The sequence below is a fragment of the Tinamus guttatus genome, unplaced genomic scaffold (assembly GCF_059628265.1).
Source record: "Tinamus guttatus ecotype Peru unplaced genomic scaffold, ASM5962826v1 Tinamus_guttatus_pri_ptg000287l, whole genome shotgun sequence".
Classification (NCBI taxonomy): Eukaryota; Metazoa; Chordata; class Aves; order Tinamiformes; family Tinamidae; genus Tinamus; species Tinamus guttatus.
In genome coordinates, this window is record NW_028288821.1 from 13,380,606 (window position 1) to 13,399,553 (window position 18,948).

Here is an 18,948-nt window from a genome sequence, read left to right on the forward strand (position 1 = left end):
TGTCCTGGTATTAAATCTGTGGAAGATGATCCAAGATGTCCCAGAGGACAGAAGAGCTTCTGCAGAGCCAGGAGGCCTCTGTGGCAGAGCAGGAGGGTGCTGTTTTGTGTGCGTATCACTAGTCAAAAACTGCTGTCAGGGCAAATTCTGCCCAAACAGACAAATTCGTGAAATCACAGTTGAACGAGAAAGTGTTGATTTTGATGAAATTCTTCAATGCAGGGGAGGAGAGAGGAGAGGGAGAGCAGCCGTGGTTTTTGCTTTAGACCAGCATTTGAAATTGCATTAGAAAAATATTTTAATTAAATCGTATTGTACAATATGTGTGTTAAAGTGAATTGAAAGGATAAAGTTGAAAGGAAATCTGTTGAGGGAGCTGCTAATTGAAGGAGTTTTGAATTTGCCTTGTAAGAAACATCAACATTTTAGTTCTGCTTGTTTTGATATCGAATGAGTCTCCCTTAACTGTTGGAGTTTCCCACAGAGCAGATGTTCAGTTTCTAATTTGTGCTTTATCAGCAAATACTTCAATCTCCGAGGCTGTGTCCCTCCTCAGCTGGAAGAGCTGGCGAAGCCGTGGTGAGTCAGGGCTCGCCTCTCCCCATGCTTCCTTAGGTAGCATCCTGATTAAATAAGCCCCTGAATCCCCTGATAAATGCTCACGCGCATTAAATTAATCCATGCCCTGATATTTGGTGAGGTTTTAAGTGAGTAACGGGGAGGAAAATAAAGGCAATGTACTCCTCTGAAATATGTTCTATGCAGAGGCAATGCTAGGGCCCAACACATTTTTTTCCTGTGCCTGCCACTAGTGAATAACTTGCCAGGAAAAAAACCTGGGGTGGGTGAGTAAGAGCTTGCAGTGTCTGGCTTTTATTTTCTGCTTGCATGGCAGCTGACATATGTGCTCTTAGAGCCATACTGAGCTGAGCAGCAGGATTATGTACCACATCCAGGAGAGCTGTAAGGTCAGAGCATTGCAGGGTGACCACGGGATAGGTAAAAGCAGAATTGCAGTGTAGCACCTGGGTAATGCAGGAAAGTTGATCAGTGCACGGTGAGGTTTAAGAGACGGGGAAGATGCTTCCTGGTTCCCTTCGCTCTGGCAAGTTTCTGCTGGCAGGACAGGTGCAGCAGGGATTGCTGTTTAGTCCCGAATGAGTTTTCAGAGGCTTGGCTGGCGAGATGGCTCTGTCTCTGCAACGATTGCAATCTGGGTAGCAGTGTGTTCAGCACGGCGGCCTCCTGACCTGCTGTGCCAAAGTCTCCCCATGGCAGAGGGCTTTATTCTCACTTTATCTCAAGTATGCTTGTGCTGGGGCTCTTTGCACCTCTTGGCATGCTGAAGGGAGGAAGAGGAAGATTTTTGGCAGCTCCTTTTTGGCCCTCCACAATCAGCAGCTGCGGAGTAAGCCCCCTGGCATTGCTGCCCAAGGGTGACCGACGTGAGGTGTTTGGACGGAACATGGCACACTGGGCTGTGCTTGTATCTCTGCTTGGCAGCGCTGCTCCAAGGTGCATCAGCATAATGAGATGCATAAAAGAGAAAAGGCAGTTAAGTGTGCAATAACATCACGATAAAAGTAAAACTGAGCATTAATGAAAAATCTGAACATACTATAAACGCAGTGCAGTCAAACACTCCCACTACCGTGGGCCACAGTGTGAAAAACTGATGGTAATTTCTGGCAGTGTCATCACTGGGATGAAGTGAGGGCCTAACTGTCTGGAAAAGACTCTTGGAAAATGTGCATTTGAGACTTGAGGAAGCCGCTGCTAGGTGCTTGTCCCCAGGCCAGCGCGGGCAAGGGGGCAGCTGGGCACAGGAGTGGGCTTGAGGCTGCCTGCAGCATGCGTCTGGAGGTCCCTGTGAGGCGAGGGCAGCCTGGGAAGATGTGGTCTCTTTGGAAGTGGATTTTTGCTGTTGCTGGAAGGTGCTGAAGGCCCTTGGGTGCTGCTGGATGTGGTGGGGCCACGTGTGTGCCCATGCCACGCAACCTTCCCGGTTTGGTCCATAGCAGTGTCGGGCAGGTCCTGCCGCAGCAGCGTGGCTGGGAGTGCCATTTGGGGCATCCCTGCGGGACTTAGCCAGCCACAGGCTTAAAAGTGGGAGAGAAGGTCCAGATCCATGTACATGAAGAAGATAAGGCAGAGGGAAAGGTCATTTATCAGGGACACATGGGACTCTGAGACATTGAACACGACTCCAGCAACGCTGCCTTCTGACTGCCTGAACAGAACAGCGTTCGGAGTGACCTGCTGGAGAAAAGATGGAATAAGATGGTTGCTCTCCTCCTGATAAATAAAACCTCTTCTCTCCTTTGCCCCAGCAGGTGCTGGAGGAGCTGCCGCCCCACCGCCCTGTGGAGGCCATGGCACCGCAGCGCCTGCGACCGCTGCTCAGCCTGGGCCTCCTGCTCCTGCTCGCTGCCCTCCCCACTGACGCCGGGTAAGGTAGCCAAAGCCTGTGCTCTCCCCTGGGGCTGGCATCCCCCGGCCCGGCCTGCTCCAAGCAGGGCCGGGTACGGACGCGGTCCCCGGTGCCTCTGAGGCCTGCTGTGCGCCGCCTCAGCCGGGGGCCGTTTGAGCGGCTGGAGCCCTGGCCACGGCTCCTGCTGCTGGAGCTCCCTCTGTGGTGCCTGAAGCGTGCACGTGGCCTCCTCCCTGTCCCTGTGCCTCGTGGGACCGCGCGCTCCCTCGACATGGATGTGTGTTAGTGTTACTTGAGGTGCTGAGGGAGACATGCAAATAATGCATGACTTCTATTAAAAAAAAATAAAAGCCTCGAGTGTGCCAGGTGCAGATGCTGTCTGCCAAGCGTGCATCCAGCAGCAATTGGGGTTTTTAACTGTAAGAAAAGTGCCTGTGCTGCTGCTCTCCCTTCACCCTGCAGCCTCGCATGTGTGGCCGTCTATCCTGGTGCGCCCTCCGGCTGGGTCTCACTGGACCCTGTTCCCTGCTTGCGCCCAAGCAAGCATTTTGCACAAGCAAGCATGTTCTGCTTTGCACTCGTGCTTGGCTTCAACCTTCCCTGTGCGCGCTCAGGGACTGCGGTCCTGGCTGCCCTATGTGGTCCAGCTCCCTCCGCGCTGGTGTCAGGGGTGGCAGTGCGTGCGGCCATGTGTCCCGTCCTGGGCACCGGGCAGCCGCCGCTCCTGCCAGCCCATCACGGCTCCGACAGCTCCCGTCTCTCCTTGCATGGGGAAAGCTCCAGTCAGCTCTGGAATTTTTGCTTAATTGAATATGGGGAGACCCCAGCTCGCAAGGTAATGTGCCACTGCGGGAGTCAGCTCCCCGATGAGTGTGCACAGGGGGCGATGGAGAGGTAATGGCTTCTACCTGAACTTCTGCTAATTAAATTCCCTGTAAACCTCTTTCTTAGCTGAAATTAAAAGCCTAAGGTCTTTTAATTATTTTAAAGCCACTACTCACATATAACTACATGTAGCTTTGCAGTTCCTTTGCCAGGGATAAATGAGAGCCACTTTGCCCCTCTCTAAAGGGCAACTAGAGCTTTGTTAAGATGAGGTGAGGCCCTCCACACTTCAGCTGGACCAAGGAAGGGCCATAAATCAGTGCAGGTGGAGATGCTGCTGCCTGTTCCCCATCATCTCTGTTCCCTCTCTGCCTGCCCTGCTTTTCTGTGGTCCCACAGAGTTCACGCTGAAGTCAATCTCGAGGTGGGGCGAAGTAAAACAGTTTTGAAACGTGGAAACGTGTTTCCCCCACTGCTGCTGAGCCTCCATGAGGAAATCCTGCACAAAAATCTGCCCTAATGCTCTTCATATTACAGGAAATTTCTGTAGATAGCTTATGAAACATTAACAAGGAAGCTTTCACGAGCAAGCTAGTTATTCATAAGTTATAGACTGTTGCATGCCTATCAGCAGACACTGACAGAGATCGCTTTTAACCATGGTGTGTTGAACACCAGTGCAGTGCAAACTTTACCAGCTCCAGTCAGCATTTGCTGGGATTCCTCAAAATTGTTCTTCTCCCCAGAGAGCTATCTCCCGTTTGTCGTGCAGTCCATGCTGGAAGGAAGGCCAAAATTACTGTTTTGTTTTGAACGGATAGTCTGAAAAACTGCAATTCAGTTCATAATCCTGAAGCATTTCCTGGGAACGTTCTGGATCACACAGCTCTCAGCTGCAATTTGTGGCAACCCAGAGGTTTAGAGAGACCTTTGCTTCCTGGAAACGTGCTCGCATCCTCACGAGCCCCTTGGCCTGTTCTGAGCAGTGGCACTAGGGATTTTGCTGGACAAGAAGTCATTTCCCTGCCCCAGTGGCTTGTTCAGTGTGCTCAGCGGATCTGTCAGAGTGGGACATGACAGGCCATAGTAAAGCCCTGTGCCATTTAAATATATATATTTATATTTATGTATATATTTACTCATACGCTTCTCATGCTGGCACTAGTGGTGCTCTGTTTTTTGCTGTGTTTGCTTGTGTTAATCAAGGCAATGCTCCGCTGTCATTTATGTCCCTAGTAGCAGCACGGTGCAGGTAGTTAGCCCTGTCGCCCTGACCCAGTACGTTTCCTGAGCTGTGGCTGGCACCCCAGCAGCATTTGTCTCTTCCCTTTTCTGCCTTTCCTGCAGTTTCTCTAGATATTTTTCTTCTGTTTTTTTTTTTTTTTTTTTTTCCTGCTACTTAATGTGCTGTCCTTTCCATTTGGTTTGGTCCTAATGGCTATTTCTGCTGGGGAAAGCTGGGTTTAGAGCCGCAGGACTTTTCAAGAGGCTTTATAACTGCGCAGTGTGGGGACTCTGGGCTGTCAAAATTCTCCTAGCCTCTTCTCTTAGAGCCAGCTGGTTTCCACAGGATTTGTGGGCTCCTGTCTCATTGATTGAAAGGGAGATGCAAAATGCAAATGTGTTATTTGAAGCTCTTGGGCTTGCAAAATTGCATTGGAAATTTTGTTTGGTGAGATGAGTTTTGTTTGAGAAATTTGCTACTTATTTTGTTCCACCTGGGGCAGAAAATACTCTGTGGAAATCATCTTATTTGGGGGCTTCCAGGCTTCTTGCATTGAACAGAAATAGGAACATGAAAACTCATTTGATTTTATAAACAGCAAAGGTTCACCAAACTACAGAAATGGTTCACAGGGAGTTTTAATGATGGATTCAAGCTCCCAGCCTGCTTTACTTAATTCCTATTTTTCTTCCTGCCTTCCATTCTCCCAGGAGAAGGGTACTTGAAAATTACTCGATATGGCAAATAACCGGCCTGGCAAATGACTGGCGTCATTTATGCCGTGTCTTCTACACAGAGAAGCTGTCCCTGGAATAAATCTGAGGTTTGCAAAGCCTCTGGTTCCTAAAACTTCCCCTGTTAGGGTGCTGGCTGAGGGGTGCTGGGGCAGGGAAAAGGCATCCTTAAAAATTGGGTTCCAAGACCGTTCCCCATGGGGCTGCTCATGCTGCCTGCAGGAGCTCAGTGAGGGGAGCTGCAGGACCCTTCTACCATCTCAGGGTGGCCGAGGGGGGATAGGAGTGGGTTTGAGGCTGCCTGCAGCAAGCCTCGAGCCTTGGACGTGCCGTGGCATGAGCAGGCCTCCTCTTATTTTCACTTAAGTGCCACAGTGTGTGAAGAATAGGTTTTCCCTCTGATTGTGTTTTTTCTTTCTATTTTTCCTCCGTGTTGCCAGGCTTTCGCAGAAACATGTTTCAGACGTCGTCGATGACAGCAAAGATAACATCACTATTTTCACCCGCATCCTGGACAGGTTGCTGGATGGATACGACAATCGCCTCAGGCCTGGACTCGGAGGTCAGTTGAATGGAGGGGACGATGTATTCTGCTGCTAGGCTTTTGAAACTGCTGTCTACACAGGGAAGACTTGGAGGCGTTTTTAATGAGCCAGATCCTGCAGGCAGGAGAGGCTGTTTCCATGCCCCAACCGGTCACTTGCTGGTTTCCCATTTCCAGGCCACGCCATCTCCCACATTGATATTTTGAGATGAAAGGTGTAAGTCTCTACAACTGTCATGGCCTTCTGTGATGATAGGCTTGTAGATGGAGCAAATGTAATATTTATTTCCACTACTTTTATGGGGTTTAGCATTCATAAATTATGACGCTTCCGGTTTGCAGGATATTTGAGGTTTGCAGGACTCTGGTTTGCAGGTTGATGTTGCTTTTACTAAGGACATCAATAGGGTTTGCTGTAGAGCTTTTCTCTTAATGTCTGTGTCGCTATTTCTTATTTCGCAGTTACCTAGGAAGTTGTTCTCTGTGTGGGCGTGGGTCTGACTCCTGTGTGTCCTGAGGGGGCTTTAACGTCCTCACTGCTACTGCTGTTAAATTTCTCTGCAAGCACCTACTGATGTGTGCAGTGTTTCAGAAAGGCAAAACCATAGCAGTCACCTTCCTTTCATTCCTTCCAGTGCTTGTGATGTGCAGAGCATGAGACAAGAAGTGGAAACAACAGGGGGATGTGTGAGGAAGATGCACATGAGCTTTATTGGTGAGATGAGTGAATTACTCAGTGAGGCTTAGACATCCTCAGTTATCTCGATGTTTTTTTTTTCCCCAGGGCACTGCCCTAAGATGCCCTTCTCTCTTCCCAGCTCCTTGCCCCCATCGCGTGCTGTGGCTGGCTGCCTGTGTGCCTGGCAATGCTCTAGCCCCAAGCAGGCCCCGTGCAGATCTAGGCGAGGAGGGCTCCTCTGGTGAGCATCGCTCCTGCTCTCAGCCTGCCAGGCTGCGGGCCTGGCAGGGAGGGGGTTACTGCATCTGCATGGACCATCCATCAGGTTTATTGCTTTTGTTGCTTGTTTCTTTCCCCCAGAACTAACTGCAGCCCTACTAATAGCTTTGCTTCCTTAAGTCTCCCCATGGCTGTATTGATTTAACTGAAACGAGTGCTGAAAGGGGACTGAGGGGCATTTATGTTCGCCCTAGGCTCAACTGCAGACAAGACCCCTCCCCCATGCAAAGTATTAACAGGAGGACTCCCAGGAGCCCCCTTGCTGGGGAAGTTAAACCTTCCTTGGAATATCTCTGCTCTGATGCTTTAGCTCCTTTAATGGTGTTCTTAACATAATAAATTGCCTTTGCCTGAGCCAGGCCTCCTGTGTTCAGTCGAAGATGGCTTTCCCACGAGGGGAGGGAGGACTTCTGCAGCAGCAGCAGCAGGCAGGGGGGATGCACAGAGGTTGGGAGGACTCTGGGCTGGCCACAAGTTGCCCTCAGTGTGCAAGCGTGCATGAGGAGATGGGGCAGCTCAGCTTCCTCCACCCTTAGCTGGATCTGCTCCCTCCCTGCTTCTGGGCTCGTTCCTTGGAGGTCTGTCAGGGAGCGCTGCCAATGCTGTCGGGGCAGGTGCCAGAGAGACCTCTCACACTGCCTCTGGTGGATTCTGTGAGGCAGAAATGATCCTATCAAAGATGTACAGGGAGACCTAATGGTTAATTGAATATTTTGGGCTAACAGTCAGAAAAGATGGGCTCGCGTTGTCCCACGTTATTTGAGCACTATGAAAGAAATGAGTTTATTTCTGTTTGTTAGCAACTTCTAGCTGCTTTGGTGACTTGCAAGGTTCTGTGGTTTACTAGTGAGATGGCAACGTGCAGACCCTGCAGACCTGGCACGGGCTCCACCCACATTCCCTCAGGATCTCCTCTCCTCGCTTGCCTTTCTCGGATGCCAGGAGGAAGCGGTCACTGGTGTTTGTGGAAAGGGCAGATGTCATGGTGTTACTGTGCTACTGCCTGATTGGAAGATGGCCTGAAAGAAACAGTGGCTCACAGGGCGGCAGGAGGTGCAGGCTCAGTCTTTAGCCTTGGTTTCCCAGTTTTATAAATGGAAAGAAATCAGTGCCAGTCCCGTTGGTCATGGTGATGTCCAACTACTGTGTGCTGAGAATTTAAAAATCCTCCCAAGAAAGTCAATAAAACAGTAAAGAGCAGTATAGAAACATAAATGGACATATGGGCGAATCTCCAAGCTTTGGCCTCTGAAAAGCTATTTTGAAAGTACGCAGTGGCCCATTAATAAAAATTTCATTACAGTGCCTATGCACAAGTCAACCTTTCTAGAAAGGCCTCCAGAGCCCTGAGTTCACAACTGTGGCACGATGCGGCAGCAACTGGCGACTGGGACATGGTGTGCAGGGTGACAGCCCAGAGGGATCGGGGCAGGGAGCTGGCCCAGCGCCCACGGGGCTCGGCCCCAGCTCCAGAGCGATGCCTGGGTAGCAAAACCAGCAGGAAGGCAGCGTGGGGCCTGCCTGTGGCTCCAGCAGAGCAGGAGCCAGAGGAGGGAAGGGCGGTGGCACTTCTGTCTGATGTTCAGCACAGCTGAAATGTTTGCAGGCTCCCTGCAGAGATGCTGAGGTCCATTTGGAAAAACACTTGGTCAGTACGCAAGTCAGCAAGCGCCATGTGAGTCGGCAGGCCACCTCTCCCTGCGCGTGGTACCTTATGTGCCTGGGTACCCACCTCTGCGTTTGGCAGAGCTTTGGTTTGCCTGCCTGGAACAGAGCAATGTTTGTTTAGGCTTTGAGGAGAGGCTCCGTGTAAGCAACAGAGTGTTGATGTGGTGACTTCTCCCCTCAAGATAGCCTCTCTGTATTTATTTCCTCATCCTCTCTGTTCTCACCATCTGCTGCCACCCACTCCAATAGCTCCCATGCCAGAGCTCCTCTTCCTACCGGGATGCCACCGGAGGGAGCTGAAGCAACCCGGTGCCGAGGTGGCTCGCAGGTGCCCACTCCGGGATGGCAGCTGGGTGCCTGGCTGCCGCTTCTCCCACAGGGGCCGCCCTGGCCTCCTCTCCAGAACCCATGAGGGCTCATGGCCGCCACGCCTCTGTGGTCTCTACAGCTTGTGGAGATGTGGGAGTGTGCTTGGTGTTGACTGACGGAAAGGAAAGGAGGGTTCCTGGCAGAGAGCAGGAGAGCGTTTGCCAGCCCCCTTCTTCTGCAGGGCAGAGGAGGATGGAGCTGCACAGCCCATGGCAGCCATCTCGGCACCTGGAGTGGTGCCTGAGCAGCAGTGTTGTCCTTCCTGTGGAGGACAGGCCCTCACCACGTGAGCACATCTCACTGGGGCTGGCACAGCAGGGAAATGACGCTGCCAAACCTTTTTCCTCCTTGGAGCCCTTGCTGCCCAAGCTCAGGGGCCTTGCTGGCCATTGTTGCCCGTGGGACCCAATGACAAGGGAATGGCCATGTTTTGGGGCTGTGGGAGAACCTCCTGTGGAAGAATAAGACCTGGGTATGAGGAGAAGTTGCTATGTGGGCTGAGATGAGCCTTTCCTGTGGGAAGTCATACAGTGCTCCAGCTCCTGGGTCATGTGCTTGCTATAGAGCACTTTTCCATGCTACCCAGTGCAGAGGGTGCTCTGCGTCAGCAAGGGACGTAACTTTATGTCATTTAGGAGAAGTTTTTTTTGGTGTTTGGTCTAAGGCTTTTTCTCTGCCATTGTCTCTGCAGGTGTCTCTCCTGTCTTTGCCAGGTCAAAAGGGAGCTGGTTAGCTCTGAGGAACAAAGTTGGGTCTTCTGCTATGGTGAGAGGGCCCCATGTCTGCTGAAATGTAGCTTGGGCTTAGAAAGAGGTAACTGAATAAATAGATCGTGTTATGGGACTCAGATGGAGTGGGGAGGAGAGGAAGGAGCTGTCAGTGGATAACCTATTTCCCCTGGGAAAGCACGATGCAGATTGGCTTTTAAGTCAGAAGAGGAACAGAAATGGACCCTGAGGGAATGGAGACATCTGTTGTAATGGCCAACCTTGCAGAATAAAAAGTCTCCTACTGAGAACATTTTTATGGATAGTCCTGGTCTCTTCTCCTAGTCTGGGACTGTGAGATCATGCAGATCTTCTGCCCATCTTAGCCTTATTTATGGACTGGAGAATCTTTTTAACTCATCTTGGAGATGCAAAGCTGTTGAGGGCTTCAGAAGAGAAGAAGTGTTGAGACATTCTCTTCCCTTTGCAAACAGGGAACGACTTACCTGTGAGAAGGCATCCAGAGTCTGTATCTCTTCTTTGCATAATAGATAGGGGGTTCTTCCACCTCAGCCTGCTGTCTGCTTTGAAGTGCTCTGAGATGCAATTTGGTATGAGGATGATGTGTCCAGAGAGCAGCTGGAGATGTGCTGGACAAAATCTGCACACCACTCCCCCTGCCAGGGCTGCCAAGGGGGAAAAGATTTTGCCACTAGAAAGAGGAGAGAGTAGGCTGCTTGCAGTTAAATGAGGATGGGCTTTAAACTTTCTAAATGAGCTGATTTCTCTAATTGCAATTTAAAAGTAATTTATACCATGTTAAGCAGATAGGTCAGTATTGATTTTCGTGTTCACTTCTGGATGCAGCATTGCTTACAAGGTAACTCATAGTATTTTCTTGAAGTGTCTCCCTAGAGTCTCTGAATGGCTGACTCTGCCCTGACTGGTGTAGGGGTCACTGGACAAGTATCCTGCACTTCAGTGTCCACGTAATGTGTTTCTTTTTGGGCAGAGGAGGGTTAGAAGCATTTGGATGTCTTCAGAGCAGGGATTTGGGGGGTCAGTAAATGGCTACAACTAGATTAAATAAGTGCAATTGCTAAGCAAAACATGGCACTTGGCCCTTCGGCCTCTTCCCCATTAGGGACTTGGCATGGCAGCCCTTCCTGCTCCTCGGGGTCAGCACCAGGAGGCTCCTTTGGGACCTCTCTTCACGTCTTGGTGCTAGTGTCCTGCAGCCCCATTCCTCTTTGCAGACACCCCTCGAGCAGGGCGGGCTGCAGTGCTACTGGCTGGGGCTGCCTCTTGCAGACCAGCGTTCAGACATTATAGAGAGAGGGCTGAAATGTGGGGTGCAAGGCACAGGTGCCTTTTATCTGGCCTTGCTATGTCAGCTCTGCCCAGCTAATGGTTTTGATCTGTAGCCACTTGTTAATATTTATCCTGTTGATATATTCCCTCTGTTCTTTTTTAAGTGAAGTGCACCTCAGTTGGAGTTTTTCTTGTCTCTTCTTTCCAAGGTACAGTGTTTCTACCTGTTTTTTTAATGATGCTGTAGTTTGGCAGGATGGCTTCTAAGCAAGTAGAGGTTCTTTATTGCTGCCTTGCCATTTATGTTTCACTGATTCCTGCTGATGTCCAAAGTTTGGGTTTTGGTCTTGGTTCACAGCAGCTCCCTTTATGTTGATGCTCCCCTCAGATGCTTGGTGCTCAGGGTGCCCCACCTTAGTGTATCTGTTGTCTCATCCTATGTCCTGCAGTTAAGGGCTTGTTGGTTGTTTTGTGACCGTCAGGACGGAAGAGTTGAAATGGTCAGAATGTCTTACATCCTGGCAATAGTTAGGATGGCTTACCAAGTGCTGGAGTTCCCTGTGGGACAGATGCTTGCGAGTTCTCTATAGGAGCTGAAGGCAGTGGGGTGCAGTGGGCCGCCTCTGTGGTGGCCGTGGTGGACTGAGTGCAGGGGTAGAGCGGCTGCTGGTTCCTCAGGAGAAGCATCAGGCACTTTCTGCTTCGGTTCACTTCAGGAGCCCACAAGAGACCTCACAAAAACGCAGCTTTTCACCTGTGCATCATGAAGCTACCCATGGTCTGTGTCATAAGTGTTACCTAACTCTATTATGGGTGCACTAGAAACAGTGGCTAACAAACCTAGTTGTCCCTTGTGTTTTGTTATGGCTTCCCAGCTTTCAGGACTGTGTGTTTTAACCATTTTTCAGGCTTAATGTTCCACCTTTCCTAACTTTTCATCTTTACTTTCTGATCTGACTTCATGCCTTGTATTGATTACTCCAGGAGGAATTTGCCTCTTTCTTAGAGAAAATTTGTGTCGTATCTAAGATTTTTATATTTGTGAGATTCCTTGATGAGTTTTAATTTGAAACTGAGGCATTGTCTGAACAGCGTTTTTTTTTCTATTTACATTTCAGGGCAATAGGGACCCTTCTCTATCTTGTCAAAATGCTGAAGTTAAGATCTATGAACAAATAGGAAAAGGCTGTCTTCCCCTGCGGCACAGCTCTCTGACGGCAGCTTTGCCATGGCACTGCATGGACCCTGATGCTCCCCTCCTCCTGTATGGAAATCCCAGTTGTGCTTCTGCTTAAAACCCACATTGTAGGGGTGAGGGAGTTTTGTGTGAAAAGACATGTACACATCAGAAGGCATGTGAGCAATGCAGGCTTGACAGCTATGCCTAAGGGTGGAAATCTTCTCTTAAATAAGTTATGAATTTGCTTAGGGCAACAAGCTTATATGAAAGCTTCGGGGATATCACAAGCGCTCCGGAGGGGTCAGAAACATCGTGGAAGAGATTCATCGCTTTCGGCGTGTTGCAGCAGCCAGACCTTGGGTCCCCGCGATATCCCTCGGGGGCTGCGGCACCGCCACGTGAGTCTGTACACCAACAAGGTGTGGGGCAGCCGTGAGCGCTATGGCGGGTCCGAGCCCAGCAGCCGCCTTCGGGAGGTGGTAGTGCAAACCAGGCAGGTCACCAAAGACAAAGCTGCCCCTGGACTCTGCTCTCTGGGGGCCTACCGAGGGGCCATATCCAAGCCCCCAGGGCCGCGGGGACTGGGAAGGAGAAGGTGTTTCCTGCACTACTTTGGATACTTCTTTTTCTATAGTACTTAATTTGCTGTATGTGTCTCCAGTGAACCAGTCAGAGGAACCCGTGCTAAGCCTCTAACCCCCCCCTTACATCTGTGTATATACATAAGAAACAAGATTTTCCCCCTAAGTGAGAAATTGTTCAAGGAAAGTGATCTGATTCAGAGGATGTTTTCTGTGAGTAATTTGTAGCATCTCAGAGCTTTAATCCTCAACCAGAGACCTGTGCTGGACCTGTGCACAGTGTTGTGCAGCTCATGCCCACTCCAAGGGGGCCACGGTGGGCATGGGCTAGAGGCAAGGTGACAGCATTTGTTTATAAAGAGTTCAGAAGGGACTAGCTGATGCTTAACCATGTTGAGCATGTGTTAGTCATAAGAACATCAGCAGATGGTGTCTTAGATGGCTATAAACTGCTTGCAAGGATGTCTTTATTGATCTGTTGGACTATGGCAACTATCCATTTATTAGAATTTCCCTTCATTTAGTCCTGTGTAAAGGATTTATAATGTGTCTTTAATACATGCTGTGAAGAAAGACTTTCTTTTTTCCAATTGTTTTATTAGGTATTACTGAATTTAAGAATGGCTTTAGCTCATTCTGGGGAGCTAATAGAGGAATAACTGGTCAAATAGTGAGGAAACAGCAGTTACTCTATCCATTGAGCAAGACCATGAAATGTTTGCAGCAGTTCAGGGATCCAGATAGGTGCACTGATCATGTCTGCTGAGGCAAAGTCACTGATTGCGTTGGTGATTTTTAGACCTATCCTGTCTGGAAGGAGAGATCAAATCACATCTAGCTGGTTCCTCACTGTGGGGGAATTAATGCTGCTGATCCAGACCTGTTAAGAGTGTTAATGTTGTTTCATGCAGTTAAAGTTTATTGTTTGATTAACTAGAAGTGTTGGAATTTTAGTGAGGCTCTAGAAGATGCGTAGGGCTTTGGGGAGGGAACTGTTTCAGGACTGTGCACTCCTTCAGGATCCCATGAAGTAATACTGTTAAAAGTAAGAGTGAAATTATCACCCTGTTAAGGTCATTGGCAAAATGCTCATAGAATCTGGGGCCAAGAATTTGCTCTAATGATTGATTTGTCTGTGTATACTAAGCTATCAACTTGAAAAAATGTGCCTTTTGAAGGACACACGGCTAATGTTTGAAAAAAGGTAGTGTTGCTGTGGAGTGCTGTGAAAGGCAAGCACAGAGCACAGCCCGGGGAGAGATTTTAATGTGCAATTTGCATTGTGAGAAAAGGACACCCTGTTCACTTTACCTTCTGGGATGGCATAATGCAAATCAAAGTGATGAGAACACAGACTTGGAAAAAGTGTTTGGGTTTTGTGTGTGGTTTGTTTATTGTTGTTTTTTTTCTACTAACCTGCCGGAAACTGATGAAAAAGTTCAAACTGAATCAATTGTTGGGATGATTCACGATCGGAGCAAAGTAGATTGCGTTTGAAAATTAAGAGATGCTGTTTCAACCTGCTGTTCAACGGGTAAGTGCCGTTTCAGATGTCTCTTTGTTGAAAGCATCAGTTGCAATTCTGATATGAGAAAGTGTGAAGGAAAGGATTTGATGACCATAAAAATAAAACCCTGGCAATTTGCAAAGGGAAATTGGCAAAGGCTCTGCACAAGGTTTGCTGCTGTCGCCTGAACCCTTGTTGAGGAAGTTCTATACAGAACAGATTAGATTTTTGCAGTTGTGCATTCCTGTTTACTCACCAAACACATGCTTCTGGTACAGCCATGAATGTCGCTTTAGCCAGTGAAGGCCACTGCCTTGTGTTTGAAAAATACTTTCGAGGAGGTGTCCTGTTCCCTGCAAAGGGACTGTGTATATGTGGGAACTGAAGTGCACAAGCACTTGTGTCTGAAAGATCAGAGCTTTGGCCTTTGAGGAGATGCACTTGATCTCAGCATTGAGAATTTGGAGAAGCCTTTTCCTAGACCAAGATCTTGTCTCCTTGCATGTGGAAGGGTTAAAGAACAAAAGCATGAAATCTTGTCTCTTTTTCCCTCATCAATCTCCCTGGTGTTATGAGAGAAGCGTTCTGATCACTTCTTTTTATGTCATATAACGTTAATACCATTAAGTCTACTTTGGCAAGGAAAGTTACGTATAATTAATTTGAAAATCGGGAAAGTGGACGTGATTTTTATACAAAAAATGCTTTTAGCTACAGAAGCTAATGCTCTGGCATGGCAGCAATGGGAGCTCCTCTTCTCTGGGTAGGCAGGAGCAGAAGGGTAAGGAGGTTGTCATCCTTTAGTGGTTCCTTCCCTTGCTGGGACCAGTTCCCTTGTATTTGGCACAGAGCAAGAGGTGCATGTCCCAAGTTGCTGCCAGCCAGAAATTGGGGCATGTGTGAGGTTAGGAATATGAATGCAAGTGCCTCTTAATAGATGCAAAGCAAGTTGGTTTAGCCAGGCAGAAGTATTTTTAAGCCTCTGCTTCCATCCACTGTTCTTTTCTAAAACCATACCTCCGTTACAGTTGCTATTGTTTTGATGCAAAATACATTAAAAAAGGAAAAAAGGCTAAACCTTATCCTGACTGATTTGTTCCCAGAAAGATGTTTAATTTTGTATGTATAATTGAAAGTAGCTAAATATAGCTGTATTAATATTAATGGACCTTCTCTTGGAGTCAATACAAGAGTTGCTGTTCAAGGCAATTAAGCTTTACCTTTTCACATTTAGGATTTCAGTGTTTAGAGATGACATTAGTTGTGCGACCTGCATCCAAGATAGAATAAACTAAAAGCATTATCTGTCCAGTGTGATGTCCATATATTTAATGCTGTTTGTCTCCAGCAAAGACCATCTCTCAGAAGCAGAGATGCTGTTTAATGCTGTTTTAAAAGAGGATAAGCCATATCTAAGCTAGAAAATGTAGAGAATATGTGCACACATGCACAGATGCGTGCATGTTCTTGCCTAACTTCTAGATGTCAGAGAAAATCTGTTTGCCCCATCGATCTGTTATTTGTAGCTGTGTCAGACCTCAAATCCTAAAATGAAAAATTGCGGTAAGGTCAAGTTCTGCACCTAATTGTGTCCAGTTTCAGGAGGCTCATACGTTTGCCGGAGGACTGTCCCAACAGGAGATGCCCGTTCTATGTCTTTAGAGGAACCAAGTGATTAGACTATCTCCTGGTTGTGGCCAGATGAGCGTCTCCCATTTCTGCTGCATCGTTAGCAGCAGGAGCCATGATCTTTCATGGGCCCTGCTCTTTGCACTATCTGCATCCTGAGATTGGGCTCAAGAAACGTGACTTGTCACTAGTTCATGTGGATAGACGCATGGGGCAAAGTCCTCTTTGCACCTTTTTCCTGGGCCCACCCTCTCTGCATGCATCTGCGGGGCTGGTCACAACCTTGACATCATTAAAGCACTACAAAGCACAGGGAAAGCAAATCCTGTCCAGAGATCTGAGCTGCTCTAAGGAGCGTGTGCATGGGGAATTAGGTCAAGGCTTTAAAGATGAAAACAAGTCAGTTTGCGTTAATAACAAAGGCAAAATGATGATGCGCTTGATTTCTAAAGCGCTGCCTTTCGAGAGAAAGGGTATCACTAGACTAACATGACAAGAGTCCTGGCAGTGGTTAAATTGCCCTGTGCTGCTGCTTTTCTGGAAGCTGCAGATTCTCAGTGCTCCAGTTAACAAAGAAGCTGTTAGACACTCTAAAATCTCTCACTGATAAGAGCTGTCTGAATTCTGCCTTTCCACTAAATTTGATCATTGTGTCAGATTTTACTTTATGCCATCTGAACACTAATAACTGCCTTTGAGAAGAAGTATTTGAGTGAGGAGTCATAATTGCTGCTCCTTGGCACTCTCATCCAAGAGCAGGGGTTAACCTGTGCCCCTGTTATCCCTCCTGCAAGGCATGCGGTCAAAGCCAGGGCTGCAAAAAGCAGCTCCTATGTCTCAGAGGTACCTTTGCTCTTCTGTAGCGAGAGTAGGCTTGCCTGTTCTCCTAGGACAAGAATTTCTGACAAATTTTGAAGCTTTGAGTGAGTCTTTCTGCAGTGTGTTAAATGGTTTGGTTGCTGGAATAAGCATCCAGGAAAGGGGGAAGAGTTTTCAATAACCTTCATTTGTTTTTCCTGTTGAACTGCAACATGGTCTTAAGCACGGAAGGGTAAGATGAAATCAAATGGCATTCCCCCCAGTGGCAGGGATGGTGGCCACATTTCTAGGAGGGTAAATGAGTTTTGAACTCCAGATGCCCCTTCTGAAGTCAGCCTTGGCTCTGTGGATTTACGCTGGATGACCCTGACCCAAGCAAACTCATGTTCCTATTACGGATGACAACATTCTTGCAAAAAGCTGTTGGCCTGACAGCAAAGAATTGTTCCTTGGGACACTTGAGCGCCAGCCAATGCTGGGCTGTGTCCTGCCTAGTCTGTATTCATTGAACAAGGGCAAGCCAAGCTATATATTAAGGAACAAGGAAATCACGCAAGTTAAATTTAAAAAAGCTCATTTAGCTAAAGCAGCACAAGCTCCCATGAATATTTATCTGATGTTATGGAAGCATGTTGGACTCCCACCTACTTTATTAAATTGATTTTCAATAAAAATGCCTGTGGAAGACATTTGATTAATGGCTGGTGGGACGGCACAATTAACATGAAATCTGGAGTCAGCAAGAAGCGTCCCCTGAGCTCACTGTTGCTGCTGCAGGCTGGGCTAAGAAAGCGTTGAGAGGCTTTTGCTGAAGTATAGCAGCAATGTTCATCCACAGTGTTTCCCTGGCAGGGTGAACGTGAACTGCTGCCTTGCTCTTTGGCTGCTGTATGGTTTCATCAAGAACGGAGGGCTGAGGTGAGGTCCCGGCCTGGCCTTGCTGCTGGTGTGACTTTTTTTGGTGCTGTTTCTCTGCCTTTGCGGTGTTTTTTCACTTATGCCTCACAGGCCACACCTGTGAGCTGAGCCAAGCAGGCAGCTCTAGTGGTGGTGAGGCTTTGCCTGAGGCTCTCTGTGCCTTTGCGGTGAAATGCCCCTAGGATTAGCTCCATCAGCCTCTGGATTCACTGGGTTCCCAGTGATTTGCCTGCTTGGATGTGTCTCCTGAAGGAAGACACTTTGAAACACCTGTGTCACGGCTCTATTAAAAGGCTGTTGTGTGGTTTCCCTCCGGCTGAGGCTGTGTCCCTGCCACGAGCTGCCTGGGAGCTCAGGCGGGAGCTGAGCGTGGCACAGCCAAGGGTCAGAGGAGCAGTCACAGTACTCAGGGCCCTGACGTCCACAGCTGAGCCTAGGAACCCCTCGCCAGCCAGGACAAAACCCCCTTAGTGCTCCTCGGTGGGGTAGGAAGGAGACAAGGCCTGTGTGGGGTCCCATCGTTCGCGGCCTTCCCCTCGTGGCGTCCATGTGGGTGGGGAGTGCGCGGAGTCGCATGGCGCTTCCCTCACTGCCCTTGCATGTGGAGGGGCTGCGCTGAGGCTGGATATGGAGCAATAGGAACAGAAAGGGAGGGGGAAAAGAGCAGGTGCTGGCCAATATTTACATGGTAGAAGAAAATAGAGAGGTCTGATTTAAAACAGAGGCTGAGAAAAGGCAGCTTGGCAGCCAGCATATTTCTGGAGACAGCTTTCTTCTCAGCAGGCTGTGGATCGGTTAAGAAGCCTGTCAATAAAGCACACTTGCATTTGCTTTCTCTAATAAATATATATTTAAGAGAGAGAGAGAGAGATTTCTTGAAAACTTCTGCTAGGAGATATCTAATTCTGAAGGGACGGGATGGAAAATGACATCCCAAATGGAAGGGAAGCAGAGAGTTGCCATGGGAACTGGAACGCTTTGAATGCATGTCTCTGAGGCAAGAAAACATCTCTGGCAGAGGAAATTAAAAATTGCATCAGGAGGTATCTGCCCCCCGCTCATCCCCGATGGGAGTATCGGGGCAGTATGCAGCGTGTCATCGTTCACTGGCAGAACTGGAAATTGGGTGTTTGTTGCCCTGTGTAACAGCAAGAAACGGAGAGCCTCACTGGCCGCAGGACAGATGAGGCTGCTGTTGGGAAGCTGCTGTGTAGAGGAAGATTTAGAATCATTGCAGAATTTCCTCTGAAAGGATTTCTGCTCGCTTGGGGAATAAAACAACTTTCCAAGCACACAAATAAGCCTTGTGTCACTTGGATTACCCAGCCGGGTTGAGCACATGCAGGTGCCCTGCCCTGCTTGCTAGCCAAGGACGTTCCACGGAGGGACAGGGACGAGCACAACGGAAGGACATGGTGCACGCCCAGGGATTGATCTTGAGTTCTGGGGACTCTCTGTTTATTCTTGCGGCTCTAGGGCAGACACCAAAGGATGAATTACCCGGTGCGTATGCGGAGGTGAGGCTAGGTGCTGGTCAGGGCT

At 48.6% G+C, this 18,948-nt stretch overlaps 1 protein-coding gene across 1 annotated transcript in view; it reads left to right on the forward strand.

The window, feature by feature from the left end:
* Positions 1-2,339: 2,339 nt before the first annotated feature.
* GABRA3 (gamma-aminobutyric acid type A receptor subunit alpha3) overlaps positions 2,340-18,948 on the forward strand; it is a 57,697-nt gene continuing 41,088 nt past the window's right edge. Inside the window, exons 1-2 of the mRNA XM_010216786.2 lie at positions 2,340-2,449; positions 5,656-5,777. Of these exons, the coding sequence (XP_010215088.1) occupies positions 2,373-2,449; positions 5,656-5,777 (199 nt within the window). The 5' untranslated portion in view covers positions 2,340-2,372. The remainder of the gene's footprint in view (positions 2,450-5,655; positions 5,778-18,948) is intronic.